The sequence below is a fragment of the Oncorhynchus mykiss genome, chromosome 6, assembly GCF_013265735.2.
Source record: "Oncorhynchus mykiss isolate Arlee chromosome 6, USDA_OmykA_1.1, whole genome shotgun sequence".
Lineage (NCBI taxonomy): Eukaryota > Metazoa > Chordata > Actinopteri > Salmoniformes > Salmonidae > Oncorhynchus > Oncorhynchus mykiss.
In genome coordinates, this window is record NC_048570.1 from 36,506,581 (window position 1) to 36,533,669 (window position 27,089).

The 27,089-nt window shown below is 42.3% G+C and overlaps 1 protein-coding gene across 1 annotated transcript in view; it reads right to left on the reverse strand.

The window, feature by feature from the left end:
• Nucleotides 1-1,262: 1,262 nt before the first annotated feature.
• Nucleotides 1,263-27,089, reverse strand: part of hk2 (hexokinase 2) — a 61,301-nt gene continuing 35,474 nt past the window's right edge. Inside the window, exons 7-18 of the mRNA XM_021606334.2 lie at nucleotides 24,472-24,655; nucleotides 15,955-16,116; nucleotides 15,438-15,671; nucleotides 13,057-13,361; nucleotides 12,338-12,486; nucleotides 12,123-12,242; nucleotides 11,262-11,357; nucleotides 10,945-11,044; nucleotides 10,623-10,806; nucleotides 6,158-6,313; nucleotides 5,610-5,846; nucleotides 1,263-3,830 (exon numbers count right to left, since the gene is read on the reverse strand). Coding sequence (XP_021462009.1) covers nucleotides 3,686-3,830; nucleotides 5,610-5,846; nucleotides 6,158-6,313; nucleotides 10,623-10,806; nucleotides 10,945-11,044; nucleotides 11,262-11,357; nucleotides 12,123-12,242; nucleotides 12,338-12,486; nucleotides 13,057-13,361; nucleotides 15,438-15,671; nucleotides 15,955-16,116; nucleotides 24,472-24,655 — 2,072 coding nt within the window. The 3' untranslated portion in view covers nucleotides 1,263-3,685. The remainder of the gene's footprint in view (nucleotides 3,831-5,609; nucleotides 5,847-6,157; nucleotides 6,314-10,622; nucleotides 10,807-10,944; nucleotides 11,045-11,261; nucleotides 11,358-12,122; nucleotides 12,243-12,337; nucleotides 12,487-13,056; nucleotides 13,362-15,437; nucleotides 15,672-15,954; nucleotides 16,117-24,471; nucleotides 24,656-27,089) is intronic.

The window sequence follows — 27,089 nt, forward strand, 5'->3', positions numbered from 1 at the left end:
ACAATGATGGAAAGACCCGTGGGTTGTCCTTGTTAATGCAGACAGAGAAGAGCTCCAACTTCTTAATCATAGCCTCAATTTTGAATATAGTTGAATATAGTTGCTGAGTCCCTGTAATCCTAGACTCAGATCATTCAGGAGAGAATAAACAATCACCCAGACAGGCCAGTCGTGTGAGGAACTCGTCATCAGACGTGAAAATTATGGTCAGTAAAAGAGAACTTTAAGCTCGTCTCGCAATTATTATTTTTTTTTTTTTTATAGAGTCAACACTTTACCCCTTGATAACCAGCACACTTCATTGCATAATGCATAAAATACACGAGAGTTCAGGGGCCTTGCTTTAACAAAGTTAACCATTTTCACTGTAGTATCCAAAACGTCTTTCAAGCTGTCAGGCATTCCCTTGGCAGCAAGAGCCTCTCGGTGGATGCTGCAGTGTACCCAAGTGGCGTCAGGAGCAACTGCTTGCACGCGCGTTACCAATCCCCTATGTCTCCCTGTCATGGCTTTTGCGCCATCAATACAGATACCAACACATCTTGACCACCAAAGCTGTCCAATGCTTGAAAAATATCCCCTCATGTTGTGCTGGTTTTCCCTAATTGACCCCCCATAAACATAAGGGAGCTGTGCCAGGCCTGCCACGTCTGCCGATTCATCCAGCTGTAACACATATAATTCGATGGCTAGTATGCGAAGCCATTGTCACTGATGCATTGTGAAACAGTGCTGTTTGATGAAGTCATTACCTGTATAGTTTTTTGGGGCCTTTTCTCCCAGCATTGTCCCAGCCATATCTGCGGCAGCAGGAAGAACTAAGTCCTCCACAATAGTATGGGGCTTGCCTGTCCTAAGCCACTCGGTAGCTCACCATATAAGACGCTTCTAGCCCCTTCTTATTCATTGTATCTGTTGCTTTTACTACTCGAAAGTCATCTTTATTCTCGCTCAAAACTCTCATGGCTTATTTTTGAAATTGTCATGTTTCGTTTTTAAATGCCTGCACAAGAATGGTTTCCCGCGAGAGAGTAACGGTTCATGTGACTGGATGTTAATTATTTGACTAGATGGTTTCATTTTATTTTTGGCTGAGGCTACTCAGGCGAGAAGAAAAAAAAAAAAACTCACCCAAATGTATAGCCCCGTTGGAAAATAAATGTACTGTTTGAAAATGTGAAAAAAAAAAGTGAATCATTTTTATTTGGCGTACCCCTGACAGAATACCTGCTCTAAACGTTTGACACACTAGCAGAGAGGAGTCAATTCATACAAGCACATTTATTTCAAAGTTACCCTTTCTTACTTACCTTTGTCCTTTTTCAAAAGGAGGTGAGAGGAGGATGCGAGCAGTCGTTAAACCAATTGGAAATCTACCATGTGCACTTTCTCTATTCCCCTTTCCTCCGTTCCTCGCATCCTCTCTCGACTCCTTCTCAAAAAGTCAAAAGGTCCCCTCAGGTCCATCTTCTCCTCCAATACAGTTGATAATATGGCAAGAAGATACTGTATAATGCTAGGAAAAGCAGAAAGAAATTTAGATTAGAGCCATGGACAATCATTATTTACTTTATATTTCACCTGCAGACAAACCAGGACTCTAAAATAAGGTGTATTCCAATCGATATTTGTCAGTGTTTGAATTCACAATTTAGCCTCACTTCTAGACTCACACTTTACATTAGACATTTTATGAAACACAATACATTTCTTAAATAAATTAATGTACCGTTCTAGTTCTAACAGAGTGTTCTAGGCATTAATGGACTTGGTACATATTCTGTTATGTTAATGGTTTGAAGTACTATTGGAAATCTGTTAAAATACTTAAGCTGTGCTTGACTGAGCTTGCCTGTTGCAATGGACCCATAGAAAAGTCCCAACTTAACCCGCCTGGCACTCCAGGTAGAATAGAGCGAATGCTCTAAAGTATTCAATTCAAATATAGTATTCAAATATATCAGATTCTGAACCCAGGTGTGGTTTCATTCCTAGTACAGCAGTCACCCTTCTGAAGACATGAGCTGTGTTCGAATACCCATACGAACATACTATATATTTAATGAGTATATACACACACACACACACACACACACACACAACTAGTTCATTTTAGTATACTGTAAACAAACGGTATCCTTTCAGTTGAGCGTACTAGTGCTTCGCCTGTCTACCTGAAGTTGATGCTGTTGCTATGCAACCTCTTGCTAGCATAACAAATGACTAGCTATACATTTTACGATTTCGGGTGTGTTCGTTAATTCAATTTGTTGTCAGATTGTCCATTGTCTGTTTGTAAATTCTGAGCGTTTCGATCTCGGAGCATTCAAGGAGTAGGGTTGATCCGAGCGTTCGGACCTCACAACGGCAATCAAGCACCCAAGCTAACTGGCTAACTACTTCCCGAACACAAATGAGACCACCTCACTGACCATTTTACTCATCCTAGCCGAGTTGGTTAGGCTGTTTTCATGTTATCCAGAGTGTTGGTGACTCCACCTGTGCTGCTGGCAATAATTTAATGATGCTTTTTTTTGCCGACGTTTACTGACACCAGTCATATTCAACGGGTGTTGAGCGTTCGTAAAATTCATCTGTTATTCTGTGCTCTGGTACCCTCAGAGGAGAGTGCTCTGAAATCAGAGTAGATAGCTAAGAATGATGTGAATAACCAAGTCAATAATGTTGGGTAGATAGATAGCATATAGTTGATATACTGCCTGGCAAGTTCGATGTATTTGTAGACAACTAATGTTAGGTAACTAGCTAACATACCGGTACTGCTATAATGCTATACGGTTTGTAAGGATAGCGTGGCTAACAAATTGTCAGCCAACATATAACTTATTTGAAAAGCCATGACTTTATTACATTGATCAACATCTTAACATTTGTCATCATTAGTTAAAGCAATGAATTTGTATCTGCTCTCGTCCGTCTTCGGCTGCATATTTTCCACCATTCTCTTCAAATCTGAAAACGTTGTGAAGCCTAACATTTTCTGAAGAATTGCATTATGGGGCCCTAAAAGCAAGGAAATAGTGTTCACTGCTTGTATACTTTGTATTTTGGTGAATTTAGTACGACATCTGGGAACTTTTGGCATAATAACTCCATCCATACTATGACCAATAAGCATACTACATACTCAATTTATGTCACAAAAAGTATGGTTAGTGTGGTTAGTATGAGTAATCGAACACAGCTAAGGTCATCAATATCACTGTCGCATTTCACATAAGAAAACAGAATCTCTGCTTCTGTTAGGAAACATATTCATAAACAAAAATATTTAATTCTCTGCATGTCCCTTTTCAATGTGGCCCACCGGCCAAGTACTTTCTATTACAAACACACACCAGAATCAAAAAACTGGAAAAAAAAACAACGCAGGCTGTTGTGAACGTCACTACTTTTGATTAACAGATCCTTTTGATGAACAGATGCGATGAGGCACAGCAAATCTCTAAGTAAGAAGTCCGTTGTGCTCCTTTTCCAGTATCCCTTTGTCATCCTGTGCTGTCCCTGTTGTGACCCCGCCCATGGCTGTTTCCCAAATTCCCCCCACCCCATTCAGTACACTACTTTTGAGCATAGGGCACTGGTCAAAGGTAGTGCACTATTTAGGAAATAGGGTGCCAATTGGGACGTAACCCTTGTTCTCGGTGTCCCCAGAGCCCCTCGCTCAGCGCTGTCCGGCGTCTCGGATGCGACAGGCCACCGCCGTGATGAGAGCCGCCCCCTTTCCACTTCCATCCTCTGATTGGAGGAAAGTGACCTCGCACTGAGGCGCCAGGTCCCTGACCGTCTCATGCATGATGCTGGAGAAGCTGTGAAGAAGAGAGATAAGGAGAGAGATCAGAAGCAGGTTAGAATCTTCTTACTGAGAATAGACAATGGACCAGAATCTGCAGGGAATGAAGGGGAAGTGAGTTCATATGGCAACGGACAAGAGAATGAGGGAAACTCATAGGCAGATGTACATGCAGGCAATGTAAAAAGGTGCTGTTAAAAGGTATGAGGCTAGAATTATATATTTATATCATGTTACATCCTTATTCTTAAATGGATTAAATTGTATCTATCAACATATACACACAATGACAAAGCAAAAACAGGTTATACATTTTAGCAAAATGTTCAACTGAAATATCACATTTACATAAGTATTCAGACCCTTTTACTCAGTACTTTGTTGAATCACCTTTGACAGTGATTACAGCCTTGACTCTTCTTGGGTATGATGCTACAAGCTTGGCACACCTGTATTTGGGAGTTTCTCCCATTCTTCTCTGAAGATCCTCTAAAGCTCTGTCAGGTTGGATGGGGAGCGTCGCTGCACAGCTATTTTCAGGTCTCTACAGAGATGTTTGATCGGGTTCAAGTCCGGGCTCTGGCTGGGCCACTCAAGGACATTGAGACTTGTCCCGAAGCCACTTCTACGTTGTCTTGGCTGTGTGCTCAGGGTCGTCGTCCTGTTGGAAGGTGAACCTTCGCTAAAAAGTTTGCGGTCCTGAGCGCGTTATCAAGGATCTCTGTATTTTGCTCCATTCATCTTTCCCTCGATCCTGACTAGTCTCACAGTCCCTGCCGCTGAAAAACATGCCCACAGCATGATGCTGCCACCCCATGTTTCACCGTAGGGATGGTGCCAGGTTTCCTCCAGACGTGATGCTTGGCATTCAGGCCAAAGTGTTCAATCATGGTTTCATCAGACCATGGTCAGAGTCCTTTAGGTGCCTTTTGGCAAACTCCAAGGGGGCTGTCATGTGCCTTTTTACTGAGGAGTGGCTTCCATCTGGCCACTCTACCATAAAGGCCTGATTGGTGGAGTGCTGCAGAGATGGGAGAACCTTCCAGGACAACCATCTCCACAGAGGAACTACAGAGCTCTGTCAGATTGACCATCGGGTTCTTGGTCAAATACCGGTTTTCGCTTTGTCATTATGGGGTATTGTGTGTAGATTGATGAGGTTATTTTGTATTTAAATCAATTTTAAAATAAGGCTGTAAAGTAACAAAATGTGGAAAAAGTCACAGGGTCCGAATATTTTCCGAATGCAGTGTGTGTGTGTGTGTGTGTGTGTGTATATATATATCTATCTGTATCTCATCACCAATTAAACTCACATTCTTATCATTATTGAAAGGAGATTAGGTTTGTAAATGCATAAAGAAACCATGCGTAACATTTTAATGAACTAGATTGATGTTTGCATTTTACCTACGTAACCACGGAAACAGAGCCTCGAAGAAAAACTTGTTAGAGTTTCTCAATGTTTATCCTTTTTGCACCCACTAATTTTATTCATAGATTCAGTAAGATAATAAAGGGAAAAGTAAGAGCAAAGTAAAGGCTATAAACTGAAACTACCAGCTGCCTACAGTTAAATGTGCAATTAACGTCTGCGCCCGTGTTAAAAAAGTGTACGAAAAACAGTGCTGATCTAGGAGTAGAGTACACTCAGTCGATATGTTTTTCATTGTCATCGAAAAGGCAAAATCCTAAATCAGCACTCGTACTCTGGGACGATTCATGAATACAGCCCCTGGAGTATAGCTTTAACCGGACTCTCTCTTTGTGATAATACTATCTAATAACCACTCACTGTGGATGTAGTTTGTAGAGCGTTCCATCGACACCCACTGTGATTTTGAGTTCGGAGAGGTTGCGGTTCTGCCGGATCTTATCGACCACAGCGGCCAGGCCGGCACCACAGAGTTGGGCAGCGCGACGAGCCACCACGCTGCACACCTCCTTCACCAGGATACTGTCGTCACACGTAGAACTGGTCAGACCCAGGTGCTGCAGGATGGAGCGCACCTGCCTCAGGGCCAGACGGTCACTGACAAGGGGGGTGAGAGACAGGCAGGCACAGATAACAGTCAAATCATTTAGGGTGAACATGAAGTGCACACAACATTGTTCTCCATCATATGCTCGACATTTTGTTGTCTAGGAGGGACATCGTATTGAAATCCATTGGCTTTGATACCCTGAAAAGGGGACGCACACGTTGCTCCCACCATGGCTGTTAACCTTTTTAGTGACACTTTTCCAAATCTTCCTTTGGCTCATCAGACATCCACACTAGATAGTGACTAAAAGCGTAATTGCCACAAACATTCGCAGACAAGCAAAGTGACACCGACTCACCTCTCGATCTGGGAGAGGAACTTGGTTTCAAAGATGCCTCTGGTCTTGAGCCTCTCAGAGAGTTTGCCTCGGAACAGAAGTCCCTTTGCAGTGAACTCCAGCAGTACGTTCCTCACTATCTCCCCAAGGTACATCCCACTGATCATCTTCTCATACCTGACAGAGAGACCGAGAGAGACTTGAATCCTGAGGCTTACTGCTACACAGTTTTGTTGACAGAATCCCACTGTGGAAAAACACACTTCAGGTTTTATGGATGAAAGCGTTATTGCACTGGAGCGTGTAGTTGTCCCAGCTAGGGTCGCAAAGCTACTGGTAAATTACAAAAAAAATGACTGCAATTTTCTGCTATTTCGGGAATTAACATAAAATATATGTTGGTATTTTATACTTTAATAACTATTTTGTTATATATATATATATATATATATATATATATATATATATATATATACATATACACACACACACACACACAAGCAGTCAAAAGTTTGGACACACCTAGCGGTTTTCTTTATTTTTGACTATTTTCTACATTGTGTGAAGACATTAAAACTATGAAATAACATGTGGAATCATGTAGTAACCAGAAAAGTGTGAAATCAAAAGATATACAAAGCTGTCATCAAGGCTACTTTGAAGAATCTAAAATAAACTCGCCCCAAAAAAAGAAACATCCTCACTGTCAACTGCGTTTATTTTCAGCAAACTTAACATGTGTATAAGATTCAACAACTGGGACAAACTGAACAAGTTCCACAGACATTATTCCATTTCTGTTAGTCACATGTGTCAAAATGTGTCAAAATCAAAAGTCAGTATCTGGTGTGGCCACAAGACACATTAAGTACTACAGTGCATCTCCTCCTCATGGACTACACCAGATCTGCCATTTCTTGCTGTGAGTTGTTACCCCACTCTTCCACCAAGGCACCTGCAAGTTTCCGGACATTTCTGGGGGGGAATGGCCCTAGCCCTCACCCTCCGATCCAACAGGTCCCATCCGGGCTCTTCGCTGGCCATGGCAGAACACTGACATTCCTGTCTTGCAGGAAATTACGCACAGAACGAGCAGTATGGCTGGTGGCATTGTCATGCTGGAGAGTCATGTCAGGATGAGCCTGCAGGAAGGGTACCACGAGGGAGGAGGATTTCTTCCCTGTAGCGCACAGTGTTGAGATTGCCTACAATGACAACAAGCTCAATCCGATGATGCTGTGACACACCACCCCAGACCATGACGGACCCTCCACCTACAAATCGATTCCGCTCCAGAGTACAGGCCTCGGTGTAACGCTCATTCCTTTGACGATAAACGCGAATCTGACCATCACCCCTGATGAGACAAAACCGCAACTCCTCAGTGAAGAGCACATTTTGCCAGTCCTGTCTGGTCCAGCGCCGGAGGGTTTGTGCCCATAGGCAACATTGTTGCCGGTGATGTCTGGTGAGGACCTGCCTTACAACAGGCCTACAAGCCCTCAGTCCAGCCTCTCTGTCTATTGCGGATAGTCTGAGCACCGATGGAGGGATTGAACGTTCCTGTTGTATCTCGGGCAGTTGTTGTTGCCATCCTGTACCTGTCCCGCAGGTGTGATGTTTGAATGTACCGATCCTGTGCATGTGTTGTTACACGTGGTCTGCCACTGCAAGGACGATCAGCTGTCCGTCCTGTTACCCCGTAGCGCGGTCTTAGGCGTCTCACAGTACGGACATTGCAATGTATTGCCCTGGCCACATCTGCAGTCCTCATGCCTTCTTGCAGCATGCCTAAGGCACGTTCACACAGATGAGCAGAGACCCTGGGCATGTTTCTTTTGGTGTTTTTCCAGAGTCAGTAGAAAGGCCTCTTCAGTGTCCTAAGTTCTCATAACTGTGACCTTAATTGCCTACCGGCTGTAGCTGTTAGTGTCTTAATGACCATTCCACAGGTGAATGTTCATGAATTGTTTATGGTTCATTGAACAAGCATGGGAAACAATGTTTAAAACTTTACAATGAAGATCTGTGAAGTTAGTTTGTAAAAATCCAACAATCTTTGAAAGATAATCTCCTCTGTGGAGATGGGAGAACCTACCAGAAGGACAACCATCTCTGCAGCACTCCACCAATCAGGCCTTTATGGTAGAGTGGCCAGACGGAAGAAACTCCTCAGTGAAAAGCAAATTACAGACCGCTTGGAGTTTGCCAAAAGGCACCTAAAAGGACTCTGACCATGAGAAACTCTGATCTGATGAAACCAAGATTGAACTCTTTGGCCTGAATGCCAAGCGTTATGTCTGGAAGAAACCTGGCACCATCCCTACGATGAAGCATGGTGGTAGCAGCACCATGCTGTGGGGATGTATTCCCATGGCAAGGACTGGGAGACTAGTCAGGATCGGGGGAAAGATGAACAGAGTAAAGTACAGAGAGATCCTTGATGAAAACCTACTCCAGAGCGCTCAGACTGGGGTGAAGGTTCACCTTCCAACAGGACCACGACTGTAAGCAAACAGCCAAGACAATTCAGGAGTGGCTTCGGGATAAGTCTCGGAATGTCCTTGAGTGGCCCAGCCAGAGCCCAGACTTGAACCCGATCTAACATCTCTGGAGAGACCTGAAAATAGCTGTGCAGTGCCCCATCCAACCTGACAGAGTTTGAGAGGATCTGCAGAGAATGGGAGAAACTCCACAAATACAGATGTGCCAAGCTTATAGCTTCATACCCAAGAAGATTTAAGGCTGTAATCACTGCAGAAGGTGCTTCAACAAAGTAGAGTAAAGGGTCTGAATACTTATGTAAATGTGATAGTTCCGTTTTTTATTTTTAATAGATTTGCAAAAAATCTGAATACTTTCCGAACGCACTGTACAAAAATGTATAACGCAACAATTTCAAAGATTTTACTGAGTTACAGTTCATATAAGGAAATCAGTCAAATGAAATCAATTCAGTAGGCCCTAATCTATGGATTTCACAAGACTGGGAATACAGATACCTTTAAAAAAGGTAGTGCTGTGGATCAGAAAACCAGTCTGTATCTGGTGTGATCACCATTGCCTCATGCAGAGCGACACATAACCTTTGCATAGTTCATCAGGCTGTTGATTGTGGTCTGTGGAATGTTGTCTCACTCTTCAATAGCTGTGTGAAGTTGCTGGATATTGGCAGGAACTCGAACACGCTGTACTACACTTCGATCCAGAGCATCCCAAACAAGCTCAATGGAGATGGGTAACATGTTTGGTGAGTATGCAGGCCATCGAAACAGACATTTTCAGCTTCCTAGAATTGTGTACAGATCCATGCGACACGGGGCCATGAATTATCATGCTGAAACATGAGGTGATGGCGACGGATGAATGGCACGACAATGGGCCTCAGGTTCTTGTCACAGTCGCTGTGCATTCAAATTGTCAAAGACAAAATGCCCGCAAGATGCAATACAAGTGGTCTGCGGTTCTGAGGCCAGTACTGCCAAATTCACTAAAACAACTTTGAAGTCTGCTTATGGTAGAGAAATTAACATTACATTCTCTGGCAAGAGCTCTGGTGGACATTTCTGCAGTCAGCATGCCAATTGCACGCTCCTTCAAGACTGTTGTGTTGTGAAAAAAACTGCACATTTTAGAGAGTCCTTGTACTGGTCCCGGTGCACCTTGTACTGGTCCCGGTGCACCTTGTACTGGTCCCGGTGCAAGGTACACCTGAGTAATGATCATGCCGTTTAATCAGCTTCTTGATATGACACCTGGTCATGTGGATGGATTATCTTGGCAAAGGAGAAATGCTCACTAACAGGGATGAAAATTTGAGAGAAATAAGCTTTTTGTGTGTATGGAATATTTCTGGGATCTTTAATTTCAACTCATGAAACATGGGACCAACACTTTACATGTTGCATTAATATTTTTTCAGTGTATTATTCATTTATTATCTCCGTCTAGTCAATAGCCTATATGTTCGAGAAAATAGCATAATAAATGAAAATTAAAAAAATCTAAAAACAATGTCTTTATTTTCTATTAACACCGCAACTCTTCCAAATATTTACTTTTTTCACAACTGCCACCAGTTTAACTCCAAAACATTAACAAATACATTGACCTAGCAAAGTAAATTTAAAAAAAAATATAATCTAATTTAATATATTTCACATTGATAAAGCCACACAGAGGGCCAGAGATAATTCCAGACACCTGTGATAATCTGAAGTACCCAAAATGGTCACTAGATGTTCTGTGTTAGATTACACAAATTCTGGTAGTTTACTGGTAAAATTAGAAAGTTTCCTTTAATATACCCTCCCTTTGCAAACCTAATCCCAGCCTCCAAAGACGCATAAATCAACTTTAACAAACAGTCCAATAAATCCACAGAAAGGAGATTTAATTTGTTTAATTGAGCCTCCGTAAATCAGCACCCCAACTAAAGGTGTACTCTTTCTTTCAACACTGTTGTAAACAAACAGTAATAGGCTACCTCTGTTTGCCAGGGTTGGTGGCACAGTCGTCCACGGCTCTGTCGAATTCTGTGCTGAAGTCGTCCAGCTCCCCGTGGTCCCCAAAGGCCCCCCACTCCATGTTAACACACATCCTCCCCTCATCCCCCTCCACCAGCTCCACATTCTGCATTTCCTCCATGTAGCAGGCATTGGTGCCAGTACCTGGAGAGAGGGGAAATGTGTGTGTGTGAGAGAAAAAGAGAGCAACAGACACTCAAAGAAAAATAAAGGCAGTTATCGATTTCTTACAGACTGTGCTTTGATCCAGAAGGAACATACAGTAGGCTATTGGAGACTCACCTACGATGAGGCCCACCTCACACAGTGGGTCTTCGTAGCCACAGGTCATCATGGTGCCCACAGTGTCATTCACCACGGCAACCACGTCCAGGTCAAACTCCTACAAAAACAAAAATAAAATGGAACCCTTTTTCATAACCAAAGGATTTCAGATTGATATTATAGTATACCAAAGTTACGGTTGGTGTACTTTCATGGTATCACATTCAATTTTAAATGGATTTGAGATCCTACAGGTACTGTAAAGTGTAACAGTGTTTTGATTCTGGGCAGTGAAGGATTCTGACTAAGCCCAGTGGGTGGGTGTGACCTCTAACCTCTCTGCGGTGGATAGCATCCTTCAGTAGAGACACAACATCCTCTCCCTCGCAGCCGGTAGCTTTGAAACCCTTGGTCCACTTTAGCAAGATACCCTGAGGAGGAGGAGGAATGGACATCACATTAGGAGGGTGGGGATGGGCATCTTTACCTGGCCCTGAGCAGAGTGTTGGTTAGCCTATACTATGTCAGGACGCATCATAATTCCTATATTAACTACAACCTAAAACTTCTTAACTGGGAATATTGAAGAACTGGGAATATTGAACCATCAGCTTTCATGTGTTCTGGGCAAGGAACTTAAACTAGTTTTTTTTTACATGGCACATATTTCACTTTTACTTCCTTCTGTGTTTTTGCATTATTTAAACCAAATTGAGCATGTTTCATTATTTATTTGAGACTAAATAGATTTTATTAATGTATTATATTAAGTTAGAATAAAGTGGTCATTGTTCATTCAGTATTGTTGTAATTGTCATTATTACACACACACACACATACATACATACATACATACATACATATATATATATATATATTTTTTTAAAGGCCGATTAAATCAGCATCATTTTTTTTTGGTCCTCCAATAAATCGGTATCAGAGTTGAAAAATCATAACTGGTCGACCTCTCCTACAGACGCCTATACAATGTGGGAATAGACCATGTGATGCACTTTGTCCACTCCTGTCAGCACTTGTCCTTCCAAGCCTTGCCATTTGAATGAACAGGTGCAGACAGAGCACCGACTGTTCTCAAGTGTTTTCAACGTTCTGTCTGTGAGAGGTTCAGCAGTGGTTCAAGCCATCCAAAAACAATGTTTAAAACGAGTTTTGCGTGTGCATGTTTGCTTTGTTACCTGGTCCAGTTTATTCTGATGGCAGGGGAAGGAGAAGGTGAAGCCGAGGGGCAAGGAAGCTCCTTTCATACCCATGTACTCCAGGAAGTCAGCGATGCAGTGCACTATGTGGTCAAACAGCTGACAGAGAACAGACCGAGAGAGGTGTCAAATGACCAATGCAGTGGACTGGGACTGTGACATAACAGACATTGAGACGGACATTTCCGGTTTACCTCCTCTCCAGTGCCCTGCATAGCCTCCTGGGGGATGGCGTAGATCTTGTTGTGCATCTCCACGCTGCGTCTCTTCCCGCCCCGCACGCGAACCAGCAGAACTCGGAAGTTGGTCCCACCCAGGTCAAGGGCCAAGAAGTCACCGTGCTCTGATAAGTTCAATGAGTCAGACAATAGGGAAGGTAGCTAAGCAAGAGCGATAACTTGACACTTACATTTTTATTTATTTTTTACATTTAGCAGCTAGAGGGTTATGTGCCTTGTTTAATAACGGAAGTAGGTGTTCACATCCTGGCAGACTTTTTTGTCATCCCTGAATTTCCAACCGGTAACCCTCTGATTGCTGGCTGACCACCCACCCAAACATCCTAGGCACAGGTGGACTGTTCCTAAGTGAATTTGGTGTATTGATTTGGTAAATTCTTAACTACATGTAACAGCTTAAGGTTTCCTACTCCTCATTCTCCTGCTAGTCCTTCCAAGGACATCTGTCTATTTTCCAGGATGTTCAATCAAGGGCTTTCTGAAATTAAGTATTTTCAAGATCCATGGTGGGTACCCTTCAATTAACATCTTATGGCTCCATCTCCTCCCAGTCACACACATTCCTCCCATCTCCCTCCCTCTGACCTTCTAATCCAATGTTTTTTGAGAATGAGCCGAGAGGACACGAGGAACTGCAATTGAGATTCTTCCGCAGATACCACCCCTTCTTATACCTGTTCCGTCGGGGGTGGAGCGGACGTAGGTGGGCAGCATCTTGACGGTGGCCTGGTCATGACTCTCCTTGGCCAGGCCCCTATTAATCTCATCTCCCATCCTCCTCTTCACCTCCAGAAGCTGCTCCCGGCTCAGACGCAGGGCGTCCAGAACACGCTGCCGCTCAGCGTGTTGGGTAGCCAGCCGGTAGGCCACCGCCGTCACCATGGCCGCCCCCTTCCCGCTGCCGTCCTCTGAGCGCAGGAAACGCACGTCGCAGTCCGGCACCAGACGCCGTACCATCTTGTGGAGCCGCCGCGCAAACCTGGGCGAGGAGAGGCACAACTTTACTTTTAAGCTTATTAAAATGTTAAAAAGGTTTAATTAGCTATTAGTAAACAGTTGGCACATTAATTACAATTTGTTCATGTTTCTTATTAGTGAATACATGTGTATAAACCATTCCTTACTTGGTCTTGTAAATTTAATTGGCACTTGAGATTTAAGGTTAATTTCCATTGTAATTCCCCTCATCCGGTGTAATTTATACAGAACAAAAATATAAAAACACAACATGCAACAATTTCAAAGACTTTACTGGAGTTACAGTTCATATTAGGAAATCAGTCAGTCAATTGAAATCAATTCATTAGGTCCTAATATATGGATTTCACATGACTGGTAATACAGATATGCAGCTGTTGGCCACAGATAACTTTATCAAAAAAGAAAAAAAGAAGGGCCACACAATAGGCCTCAGGATTTCATCACTGTATTTCTGAGCATTCAAATTGCCAACGATAAAATGCAATTGTGTTTGCTGTCTGTATCTTATGCCTGCACATACCATAACCCCTCACCACCATGGGGCACTCTGTTCACAACATTGACATCAGCAAACTTCTCGCCCACACGACGCCATACACATGGTCTGTGATTGTGTCGCCGGTTGGACATAGTGCCACATTTTCCTAAAATTATGTTGGAGGTGGCTTATGGTAGAGAAATACATTCATGGGGTCTTCAAACGGGCGGCGGTTCGTGTGCAAAGTATATGATTACTGTGAGAGTAGTTTCTAAATGTACCAAAGTATTCTCTCGTTCTCTCTCGTAACAAGCCGCAATATTGTGTCAGTCTGCTAGGGACCTGTTTCTAATGTATTAAGTGTGTATATTTATCCTGTGTTATCATTTAGTTAGCTAGTAAACAAATAATTAAACCAATTTGTGTAGTACTGAATCATAAGGATGGGGTTTTGCAGATGCAGGAGGTTACGAGTGTTCAGAATGATGATATTATGATTAATGAGTTCAATGATTATGGATATAATATATATATAACCTTTAGAGTTTAATTCGGGAGATGGTTAAAGTTAAATAAACAAATAAAAATATACCGCTCATGATGCCCCAATTCCTAATGAGTGAATTGTTGCATGATTCATTTAAAAATCGGTAACAAGTAAACATCTTTAGTGGATTAGATAAATAACAGTCAGATTAATGAAAGTAAAGTCACAACAATAGTTTATTATAGGATTCCTATACTTCACAGCGAGTCATGGCTCTGGTGTGAAACTCAGAGTTGTGGGTTGAGTGTCAAATTGAGCTTGAATACATTTGAATGAAATGGGATATTGTGCAATTGCATTACATTTTTGATGTGGTGAAAGGACTGGAGTAGTAGTGTATTTGAGCCTTGCACTGCTTGATATCTACAGTGTCCACAAGGGATAGAGGATATGAGGGAAATGGTAGCACTTGATTTGAAGGTCTTATTTTACATGGCGTAGAATCTTAAATTTGACTAGTTTCTCACAGCAGGAAAATAACCCTGCAGAAACAGGAAATCTGAATTAGTGTGTGAATTATAATTAATACAATTTTTTGGGGGGGATGGATACATTTTTGTAAGGACAAATCAAGTCAAGTGGAAATTACAAAGCCTTTTTAAACGAATACACTAAAAGTATGCTGCAGGAAATTTCCTGAAACAACAGGGTGATCAAATTCAAATCCAACATCTGTAGAGCAGGATGAACTGTAAGCCAACCAAATTCATGACTGGCATTTGAGATGAGGGTCAGTTCCACTGTAATTACACTGTGCAGTCTAGTTTAGTTCATTCTAATGCCTTAGAAGTAAGAGCACTTCTTCTATACTTCAGTGAGTAGTAACCCCGAGTGGTGTGTCACAGAGAAGATGTAGATTACCTGAGTATCTAGTAAAATACGTTAAGTGCCATTTTAAGTACAACACTTCATCTGTTCTATCCTGAATTGGCGGGAGCCACAATGACAATGTCATTGATCCCCACTCTGTTAGAGATAACCCCAGAGTACAGCATCTCAAAGCTCACACACACACTTGGGCTAAAACACACAAAAACTGCTCCACTCACTGTGGGTGGTTCTTGTAGACAGAGCCGTCCACTCCTATGGTTGTCCTCAGCCTCTCCGCAGCCTTGTTGTCTCTGATCTGTCTCAAAACAGAGACTAGCGTGGCAGCACACAGGTGGGCGGCCCGTGTCGACACCACCTGACACACCCTCTGAGTGGCTACGCAGTCCTCCCCAGAGGGGTCCAGGCCCAGCCCCCTCAGCACCTTCTCCGCACTCACCAGACCCTCCTGGTCTCTGTCAGAAAGAGAGCACCACCTCAGTTACATACTGGCTTAAAAAGTATAACATTAGGTTTGGTACTTGCTCATCATTATCATCACACTCATTATCATCATATTCATCATCAGCAGCATCATATTCATGATCATCATTAGCAGCAGCATCATATTCATGATCATCAACCAAGTTATATCAAGATACAAGACAGAGTCAATGAAAGAGCCATGCCATCTATTATTTTATACCTTGATTAAATAGGCCCACAGTCTCACACATATTGTACACTCATACTACTGACTTGTCGTTTTCGATGGCGGAGACGAAGCTGGTCTGGAAGTGTCCTGTGGTGAGGAGGTCAGGAGTGGTGTGACCCTTGAACACCAGGTCCTCCTTGGCCATCTTTACCAGGATCAGACGCACCAGCTCCCCCATGTACATCCCACTGATCATCTTCTCAAACCTACACACGCACATACAGGCACGCAAATCCTGTCATGACTACATGGTTGGTACAGGCAAGCACATCAGAGGTGGATTTCGAATGATTGCTCTCTGTCTCAATAGCTGACTATATACAGCTAAACACAAACCAACTAGTTGGTTGTTCAATCTGGTTTCTACCGATGTAATTTAATTTGGTAGTAAATTTGGCCTGACTTGGTGTGTCAACTTCAGCTGTCACTTTCACTAGCTAGCCATGCAGACAACCAGCTAACTAGCTGCCAAAATGGAGATCAGAGTAATGTTGTTTATCTGTTAGGCGGAGGTTATGGTTTGTCATGTTTGCTAGGTACAGATATTCACTGTTATCCTAAAATTTGACAACTTAGCTGTCGTGTTAGGGTAGACGCCCGCACAGTGGAGCTCATATGATATAGATTTGCAGTGATATTTGTTTGCAGAGCCAGCTAACAAGTTGCTTGTTTTGTACCGTTTCTACAGATGCTATTCATTTGGAAAGTGTCCCAGCTTTGTAACTAATTTAATCTGTAAACAGTTCTACCACACTTTGATTTCTTACCATCTATGAAAAGTAATCTGACCATGGGTCTTGACGTGCGAGTACCCTATATAGCCTTTATGGTTGTAATCTAACCCCGCTGATCATCCATGACCATACTAAGTGTGTATGCTTAGTGGGACCATCATTTGTTTTTCAACAGGACAATGACCCAACACAACGCCAGGCTGTGTAAGGGCTATTTGACCAAGAAGGAGAGTGATGGAGTGCTGCATCAGATGACCTGGCCTCCACAATCACCCGATCTCAACCCAATTGAGAGGGTTTGGGATGAGTTGGACCACAGAGTGAAGGAAAAGCAGCCAACAAGTGCTCAGCATATATGGGAACTCCTTCAAGACGGCTGGAAAAGCATTCCAGTTGAAGCTGGTTGAGAGAATTGCAAAGCTGTCATCAAGGCAAAGGATGGTTACTTTGAAGAATCTCAAATATATTTAGATTTGTTTAACACTTTTTTTAGTTACTACATGATTCCATAATGTGTTATTTCATATTGTTGATGTCTTCACTATTATTCTACAATGTATAAAATAGTCAAAATAAAGACAAACCCTTGAATGAGTAGGTGTCCAAACTTTTGACTGGTACTGTATGCACACCATGAACTGGGAAAATCTGGACACTAAGGTCTTCATGAAATCATTTTGATTGACTGAAAGCGCTGTATGACATCATGATGATACTGTTTACTGTGAGATGGGAATGGGAGGCGTGTAACTGGACCACATAAAATATTATGGAAACCCCTAACAGTTGATTATCAGGAAGAAAGTATGTGTATAGTTGAGGAAAAAAAAGAGAGGAAGGGAGAGCAAGACAAGTGTGAGAGGGACAGAAAAATATATTCCTGACCACAATAGTATCCTATTTGTTGCTGCCCCTCTCCTTCCTCCCTCCCCCCGTTACTCTAGGTTCATGACAGGAGTGAGGGAAGTGATTGGGAGAGACATGGCTCAGCACCAAGCAGGGAGGAGGAGTTGGTGATGATTGGAGGGATAGAGCGAGGTTAAAGAGGGGAAGAGGAGTGTGAAGAGGGGAAGAGGAGTGTGAAGCAGGGAAGAGGAGTGTGAAGAGGGGAATGGATGGAGAGGGGAAGAGGAGTGCGAAGGGGGAATGGATGGAGAGGGGAAGAGGAGTGTGAAGAGGGGAATGGAGGGAAAGGGGAAGAGGAGAATGGAGGGCGAGGGGAAGAGGAGTGTGAAGATGGATAGGGAGTCAAAGTCAGGACTATTATCAAAATACTGCAAGAGAATTTCCCCAAACTACTTCACCCAGGGCAAGCCCTCTCAGTGGATGAAGCTATGATACAACTTGACAGTAGACTACTGTGGAAGCAGCATAGGCCCCCCAAAAAACAGTAAGTGGGGGGTAAAATATTGTGCCGCTGACTCCTTGACTGGCTACTGCCTAGCTTTCAGTGTGTACATAGGTTGGGGGGGATCAAGCAATTAAACTTGGCTTAGCCTGCAGAGTTGTCATGGAGCGCATGAGGAGCTCTCTCGTCACAACACTATGTCTATGCTGATGACAACTTTTCAGCCATACCTCTGGTGAGATATCTTTTTGATGTCGACATACTTTTGTGACACAGCAAGGCCCAATATAAAAAATTGACCCAAGGCCATAATGAAGGCAAGCTCCATACAGGTCAGAGTCTAAAATGGTCTGCAGATAATCATAAAGCGTGCTACTGTAGGGACAAACGAGATGTGTACTTTCTATGTCCTAACAGCTCAGGGAATGACACCCTAAAACCAGTATCAAAACACAGGCAGAATGTACTCATGCGATCCAGAGCTGGTCCTGGATTACAATAAAAAAATGGGCCGGGTTGATAAGGAATTCCATGTAGTATAAGAACACCACCTCCCAGCTGCCCACTGCACTGAGGCTAGGAAACACTGATCATCATCACTGATAAATCTACGATAATCGAGAATTTCAATAAGCATTTTTCTACAGCTGGCTATCCCTACCCTGGTCAACAGCCCTGCGCCCCCCACAGCAACTTGCCCAAGCCTCCTCCATTTCTCCAACACCCAAATCCAGATAGCGGACGTTCTAAAAGAGCTGCAAAATCTGTACGCCTTCAAATCAGCTGGGCTAGACAATATGGACCCTCTCTTTCTAAAATTAGCTGCCACAATTATTGCAACCCCTACTAGCCTGTTCAACCTCTTTTGTATCGTCTGAGGTCCCTAAAGATTGGAAAGCTGCCGCGGTCATCCCCTTCTTCAAAGGGGGACACACTCTAGACCCAAACTGCTACAGACCTATATCTATCCTACCTTTCTAAAGTCTTCGAAAGCCAAGTTAACAAACAGAACACTGGCCATTTCAAATCCCACCGTACCTTCTCTGCTATGCAATCTGGTTTCCGAGCTGGTCAAGGGTGCACCTCAGCCACGCACAAGGTCCTAAACGATATAACCGCCATCGATAAAAGACAATACTGTGCAGCCGTCTTTATCGATCCGGCCAAGGCTTTCGACTGTCAATCACCGCATTCTTATTGGCAGACTCAACAGCCTTGGTTTCTTAAACGACTGCCTCGCCTGGTTCACCAACTACTTCTCAGATAGAGTGCAGTGTGTCAAATCGGCCTGTTGACCGGACCTCTGGCAGTCTATGGGTTCAATTCTTGGGCTGACTATTTTCTCTGTATACATCAATGACGTCGCTCTTGCTGCTGGTGATTCTCTGATCCACCTCTACGCAGATGACACCATTCTGTATACTTCTGGCTAGAGGGAGACCAATTATGATTTTTCAACGCCAATACCGATTATTTGAGGACCAAAAAAAGCCGATACCGATTAAAACGTATTTGTAATAATGACAATTACAACAATACTGAATGAACAATAAACCCTTTTACTTTAACTTAACTTCTTCGATATAGGGGGCGCGCTTTTAATTTTTGGATGAAAAACATTCATTGGCATGAAGCGCTTTCAAAAAATGCGGCACTTCCTGATTGGATTTTTATCTGGGTTTCGCCTGTAACATCAGTTCTGTTGCACTCAAAGACAATATCTTTGCAGTTGGAAATGTCAGAGTGTTTTCTATCCAAAGCTGGCAATTATATGCATAGTCGAGCATCTTGTCGTGACAAAATATCCCGGGAACGTTTTTATCCAAAAATGAAAATACTGCCCCCTAGTCACGAAGGGTTAAGAAGTTTTAGGTTGTAGTTATTATAGGAATTATGACACGTCGACTATGTAGCTCTAAACCATTTGTATTTCATATACCTTTGACTATTGGATATTCTAATAGGCACTATAGCCAGCCTAATCTCAGGAGTTGATAGCCGTGAACAACAAATCAAGCATTGCTAAGAGCTAGCCCAAACAACTACCTCTTTCCCTACTGTATTTATTTTATTTTATTTATTTAGCTCCTTTGCACCCCATTATTTTTATTTCTACTTTGCTCATTCTTCCACTGCAAATCTACCATTCCAGTGTTTTACTTGCTCAATTGTATTTACTTTGCCACCATGGCCTTTTTTTTGCCTTTACCTCCCTTATCTCACCTCATTTGCTCACATCGTATATAGACTTGTTTCTACTGTATTATTGACTGTATGTTTGTTTTACTCCATGTGTAACTCTGTCGTTGTATGTGTCGAACGGCTTTGCTTTATCTTGGCCAGGTCGCAATTGTAAATGAGAACTTGTTCTCAACTTGCCTACCTGGTTAAAGGGTGAAAAGGTGAAATTAATAAATAAAATAAAAGCTGCTGGCAAACGCAGTAAAGTTTGAATGCTTACGAGCCTGCTGCTGCCTACCACCGCTCAGTCAGACTGCTCTATGAAATATCAAATCATAGACTTAATTTATAATATAATAAACAAAGAAATACGAACCTTAGATCATTAATGTGGTCGAATCCAGAAACTATCATCTCGAAAACAAAACGTTTATTCTTTCAGTGAAATACGGAACCGTTACGTATTTTATCAAATGGGTGGCAACCAAGTCTAAATATTGCTGTTACATTGCACAACCTTCAATGTTATGTCATAATTATGTAAAATTCTGGCAAATTAGTTCGCAAAGAGCCAGGCGCCCAAACTGTTGCACATACTCTGACTCTGCGTGCAATGAATGCAAGAGAAGTGGCAATTTCCCTAGTTAATATTGACTGCTAACATGAATTTCTTTTAACTAAATATGCAGGTTAAAAAATATACTTCTGTGTATTGATTTTAAGAACGGCATTGATGTTGATGGTTGGGTACATTCGTGCAACGATTGCGCTTTTGTTAAATCATCCCCCGTTTGGCGAAGTAGGTTGTGATTCGATGATATATTAACCGGCACAGCACTGATTATATGCAATGCAGGACAAGCTAATTAAACAGGTAATATCATCAACCATGTGTAGTTAACTAATGATTACGTTATGATAGATTTTTTTCCCTATACGTTTAATGCTAGCTAGCAACTTACCGTGGCTCCTTGCTGCAGGTGGTCAGCCTGCCACGCAGTTTCCTCGTGGAATGCAATGTAATCTACCATAATCGGTGTCCAAAAATGCCGATTGGTGTGAAAACTTGAAATCGGCCCCAATTAAAATTGGCCATGCCGATTAATTGGTCGACCTCCACAGGTTTGTGTTAACAAACCTCCAGACGAGCTTCAATGCCATACAACACTCCTTCTGTGGCCTCCAACTGCTCTTCAATGCATGCAAAGCTAAATGCATGCTCTTCAACTGATCGCTGCCCGCACCTGCCCGCCCATCTAGCATCACTACTCTGGACGGTTCTGACTTAAAATATGTGGACAACTACCTAGGTGTCTGGTTAGACTGTAAACTCTCCTTCCAGACTCACATTAAACATCTCCAAAATAAAATCTAGAATCGGCTTCTTATTTCGCAACAAAGCCTCCTTCACTCATACTGCCAAACATAACCTCGTAAAACTGACTATCCTACCGATCTTGGACTTCGGCGATGTCATTTACAAAATAGCCTCCAACACTCTACTCAGCAAATTGCATGTAGTCTATCACAGTGCCATCCGTTTTGTCACCAAAGCCCCATATACTACCCACCACTGCGACCTGTATGCTCTTGTTGGCTGGCCCTTGCTTCATATTAATTACCAAACCCACTGGCTCCAGGTCATCTATAAGTCTTTGCTAGGTAAAGCACCACCTTAGCTCACTGGTCACCATAGCAGCACCCACCCGTAGCACACACTACAGCAAATATATTTCCCTTGTCATTCCCAAAGCCAACTCCTCCATTGGCCACCTTCCCTTCCAGTTTTCTGCTGCCAATTATTTTTGTTATTTTAATCACTGAAGCTGGAGTCATATCTTCCTCTCTAACTTTAAGCATCAGCTGTCAGAGCAGCTTACCGATCATTGCGCCTGTAAACAGCCCATCCAAATACCTCATCACCATATTGTTATTTTTTTTGTTGCTCCTTTGCACCCCAGTATCTCTACTTGCACATTCATCTTCTGCACATCTATCACTCCAGTGTGTAATTCCTAGATTGTAATTGTTTCACCACTATGGCCTATTTATTGCCTTTACCTCCCTAATCTTACTACATTTGCACACACTGTATATATATTTTTCTATTGTGTTATTGACTGTACATTTGTTTATCCCATGTGTAACTGATGTTTGTGTCGCACTGCTTTCCTTCATCTTGGCCAGGTCGTAGTTGTAAATAAGAACTTGTTCTCCAATGGCCTACCTGGTTAAATAAAAGGGTGAAATAAAAAAATAAAACATCAACCAGCTCAGGAGCTACTAGAATGTTGGATGGACAGGCAGGAAAATTGTGGAAGTATGTGTTGATGGATGCTCAAAATTGCTATTATTAATGCTTACATTGTGTGGGGACCCTGCAAAGACCCCTTCCCAGAAACCGCAGGCACCTGTCCCTGAAGGCATTCAAAATGCAAATTGCACATTGGCTTTGTGATGGATACAGTGGCAGGAAGCGAAGAGCCAAGAGTGTGGCACCAGGGGGTGTGGACCGATTTGTAACTCATAATTTGAAAGCAGGACAAAATTATGAGAGGGCACAGGAAAGGGTGTGTGGTGTGCATCCGGAGTGGATGCAGGGCAAAGAGTGGGAGAGTGGGTTTTGAAATAATTTCTGAACAGTGTCCTCCGGTCAACTTTTTTATACCAGGGTCCAAAGAGTTAACCTGTTTGGGCTAGGGGGCAGCGTTTTCACGTTTGGATGAAAAGCGTTTCCAGAGTAAACTGCCTGCTACTCAGTCCCAGTTGCTAATATATGCATATTATTAGTAGATTTTGATAGAAAACACTCTGAAGTTTCTAAAACTGTTTGAATGATGTCTGAGTAAAACAGAACTCATATGGCAGGCGAAAACCATGAGAGAAAAATCCAACCAGGAAGTGGGCAATCTGAGGTTGGTCGTTTTTCCAGCTCATTCCCTATTGAAGATACAGTGGGATATTGGTCATGTTGCACTTCCTAAGGCTTCCACTAGATGTCAACAGTCTTTAGAACCTTGTTTGATGCTTCTACTGTAAAGGAGGGGGGAATGAGTCAGAGGTCTGGCAGAGAGCCACGAGCGCGTGATGCGCGTTCATGTGAAAGTTACCACGTGTTCATGTGAATGTTTCCTCGGTGTCCATTGCTTTTCTACAGACAAAGGAATTGCCCGGTTGGAACATTATTGAAGATTTATGATAAAAACATCCTAAAGATTGATTCTATACATCGTTTGACATGTTTCTACGAACTGTAATATTACTTTTTGTCTGAACTTTTGCCTGGACCTGCCCGCGCGTCGTGAGTTTAGCTTGTGTACTGAACGCGCAAATTAAAAGGAGTTATTTGGACATAAATGGACTTTATGGAACAAATCAAACATTTATTGTGGAACTGGGTTTCCTGAGAGTGCATTCTGATGAAGATCAAAAGTATGTGAATATTTATAACGCTATTTCTGACTTCTGTTGACTCCAACATGGAGGATATCTTTTTGGGTTGTGTTGGTCTCTGAGTGCTGTACTCAGATTATTGCATGGTTTGCTTTTTCCGTAAAGTTTTTTTGAAATCTGACACAGCGGTTGCATGAAGGAGAAGTATATCTTTAATTCTGTGAATAACACTTGTATCGTTTATCAATGTTTATTATGAGTATTTTTGTAAATTGATGTGGCTCTGTGCAAATTCATGGGATGTTTTGGAGGCAAAGCCAAATGTAAACAGAGGTTTTTGGATATAAATATGAACTTGAGCGAACACAACATACATGTATTGCGTAACATGTTGTCCCAGGAGTGTCATCTGATGAAGAATATCAAAAGGTTAGTGATTAATTTTATCTCTATTTCTGCTTTTTGTGACTCTTCTCTTTGGTTGGAAAATCGCTGTATGCTTTCTGTGACTAGTTGCTGACCTAACATGATATGTTCTGCTTTTGCCGAAAAGCTTTTTTGAAATCAGACACTGTGGTTGGATTAACGAGAATGGTATATTTAAAATGGTGTCTAATACTTGTATGTTTGAGAAAATTGAATTATGAGATTTCTGATGATTGAATTTGGCGCCCTGCAATTTCATTGGCTGTTGGCGAGGGGTTCCACTAGCGGAACGGGCGGAACACAGTTCCTAGACAGGTTAACAAGGTTAAAATGACAGTTTCCACAACAAGCCAGATCTACATGGCAGCTGGAGGTTGATATCTTTTCCAGGTGGCCTTGGGCAATAGACAAAGAAGACTAGCGTAATATACAGTATAGTAGAAGTAGAGAGCGGGCCATGCGTCTGCCCTCTCACTCACAGCTGTTTCCCGGGGTTGAGGGAGCCGGCGTCGATCTCCCGGTCGAAGTCTGTACGGAGGTCATCCAGAGCGCCGTCGTCACCGAATGCCCCCCACTCCATGTTGACACACATCCTCCCCTCGTCCCCCTCCACCAGCTCCAGGTGACGCATCTCCTCCATGTAGCAGGCGTTAGTGCCGGTACCTAGGGGGGCAGCGACAGACAAAAAGGACATACTGTTGGCAACAGGGACATAAGGACTGACTAATCTGATGACAAAGAAAATCAACCTCTGGAGCAGATATGTGGATATTGACTCATCAACAATGACGCTTCAAAATCTAATTCAGGTTTAGGCTTGTACAGGGGTTTCAATGCTAAGCCTTTCTTACACCAAAAGCACAATTGAATATGTCGCAATAAACCCACAGTAGGTGTATTATTTACATACTGATTTGCCTCCCCTCCATATGTATTTGAACAGTAGACATTTTGTTTCATATGAGGCGAAAGTACAGAATGTCAGCTTTTATGTGAGGGTATTTTCATACACCTGACCATCCACCTGACAGGTGAGGCATATCAAGAAGCTGATTAAACAGCATAATCATTAAAGCCGCACCTTGTGCTTGGGACAATGAAAGGTCACTCTAAAATGTGTATTTTTGCCACGCAACACAATGCCACAGATGTTTTGAGGGCGCGTGCAATTGGCATGCTGACTGCAGGAATTTCCATCAGAGCGGTTACCAGAGATAATGTTAATTTCTCTACCAGAAGCTGTGTAAAACATTTTAGAGAATTTGGCGGTATATACAACCGGCCTCAACCACAGACCACGTGTATGTGGTGGGCGAGCGGTTTGCGGATGTCATCGTTGTGTTGGTGGTGGGGTCATGGTATGGGCAGGGTTAAGCTATGGACAATTAACAAAATTGCATTTATCGATGACACTTATAATGCACAGCGATACAGTGACAAGTTTATGGTTTACTGCTTTACTGTTTAGACATGATAGCACTTTATCTAATCCCCCATGTGAAGAAGTCACTTTAGTGTATTAATGTAGTCAAAAGTTTAATATTTGGTCCCATATTCCTAGCATGCAATGACAACATCAAGCTTATGAGACTACAAACTCATTGCTTTTGCTGTTTGTTTTGGTTGTGTTTCAGATGTTTTGTCCAATAGGAAAGTCAATAATGAATTGTGTCATTTTGGAGTCACTTTTATTGTAAGAATAGAAGATGTTTCTGAACACTTCTACATTCATATGGATGCTATCATGATCATACCCCCCCAAAATGCTAACCTCCCCTGTTATGTGTAATGGTAAGAGTTTAGCATGTTTTATTGTAGCCTCTCACCCTCCTTACTCATCATTATTCATGATTTTCCTAATCCTGGCATTATCAGGATTAATTTAGACGTGTTCAGAAACATCGTATCTACTCATTTAGAAAGTCAGACAATTACTCCAGTCGCCATTCAGTTACTATTGGGAAAAACACAAAACACAACAAAATCAAACTGCAAATGCTTCCAACGAGTTTGAAGAGTCACAAGCTTTATGTAGTAGAGGTCGACCAATTAATTAGGGCTGATTTCAGGATTTCATAACAATCGGAAATCAGTATTTTTGGACGTCGATTTTGTATTTATTTATTTTTAAACACCTTTATTTAACTAGGCAAGTTAGTTAACTTCTTAAGGTATAGGGGGCAGCATTTTCACTTTTGGATAAATAGCATGCCCAATTTCAACTTCCTGCTACTCATGCCAAGAATATAAGATATGCATATTATTAGTAGATTTGGATAGAAAACACTCTGTAGTTTCTAAAACTGTTTGAATCATGTCTGTGAGTATAACAGAACATATGTAGCAGGCAAAACCCCGAGGACTGACCGTTCTTTTTGTTTTAGGTTTCTGTCTGTTCAGTGAGTTCTCATTGGCAAATTATATTTCTTAGGAACTTGTTTTCAGTTCCTACCGCTTCCACTGGATGTCACCAGTCTTTGGAATTTGGTTGAGGTTATTCCTTTGTGCAATGAAGAAGTAGGGCCAACTAGGTACTAAAAAAAAGGACCAATTGTGATGTTTATGGGACATATTGGAGTGCCAACAAAAGAAGCTCGTCAAAGGTAATGCATGTTTTATATTTTATTTCAGCGTTTTGTGTAGCGCCTGCAGGTTTGAAATATGCTACCCTGTTTATTGACATTGTGCTATCAACAGATAATAGCTTCTTAATGCTTTCGCCGAAAACCTTTTTAAAATCTGACATGTTGGCTGGATTCACAACGAGTGTAGCTTTAATTGAGTATCTTACATGTGTGATTTAATGAATGTTTGATTTTAAATCATTATTTGAATTTGCCGCGCTGCATTTTCCCTGGGTTTTTTTCCAAGTGGGACGCAAGCGTCCCCTATACCATAAGAAGTTAAGAACACATTCTTATTTTCAATGACGGCCTAGGAACGATGGGTTAACTGCCTTGTTCAGGGGCAGAACGACAGATTTTCACCTTGTCAGCTGAGGGATTCAATCTTGCAACCTTACGGTTAACTAGTCCAACGCTCTAACCACCAGCCTCACAAGGAGCCTGCCTGCCTGTTACACGAATGCAGTAAGAAG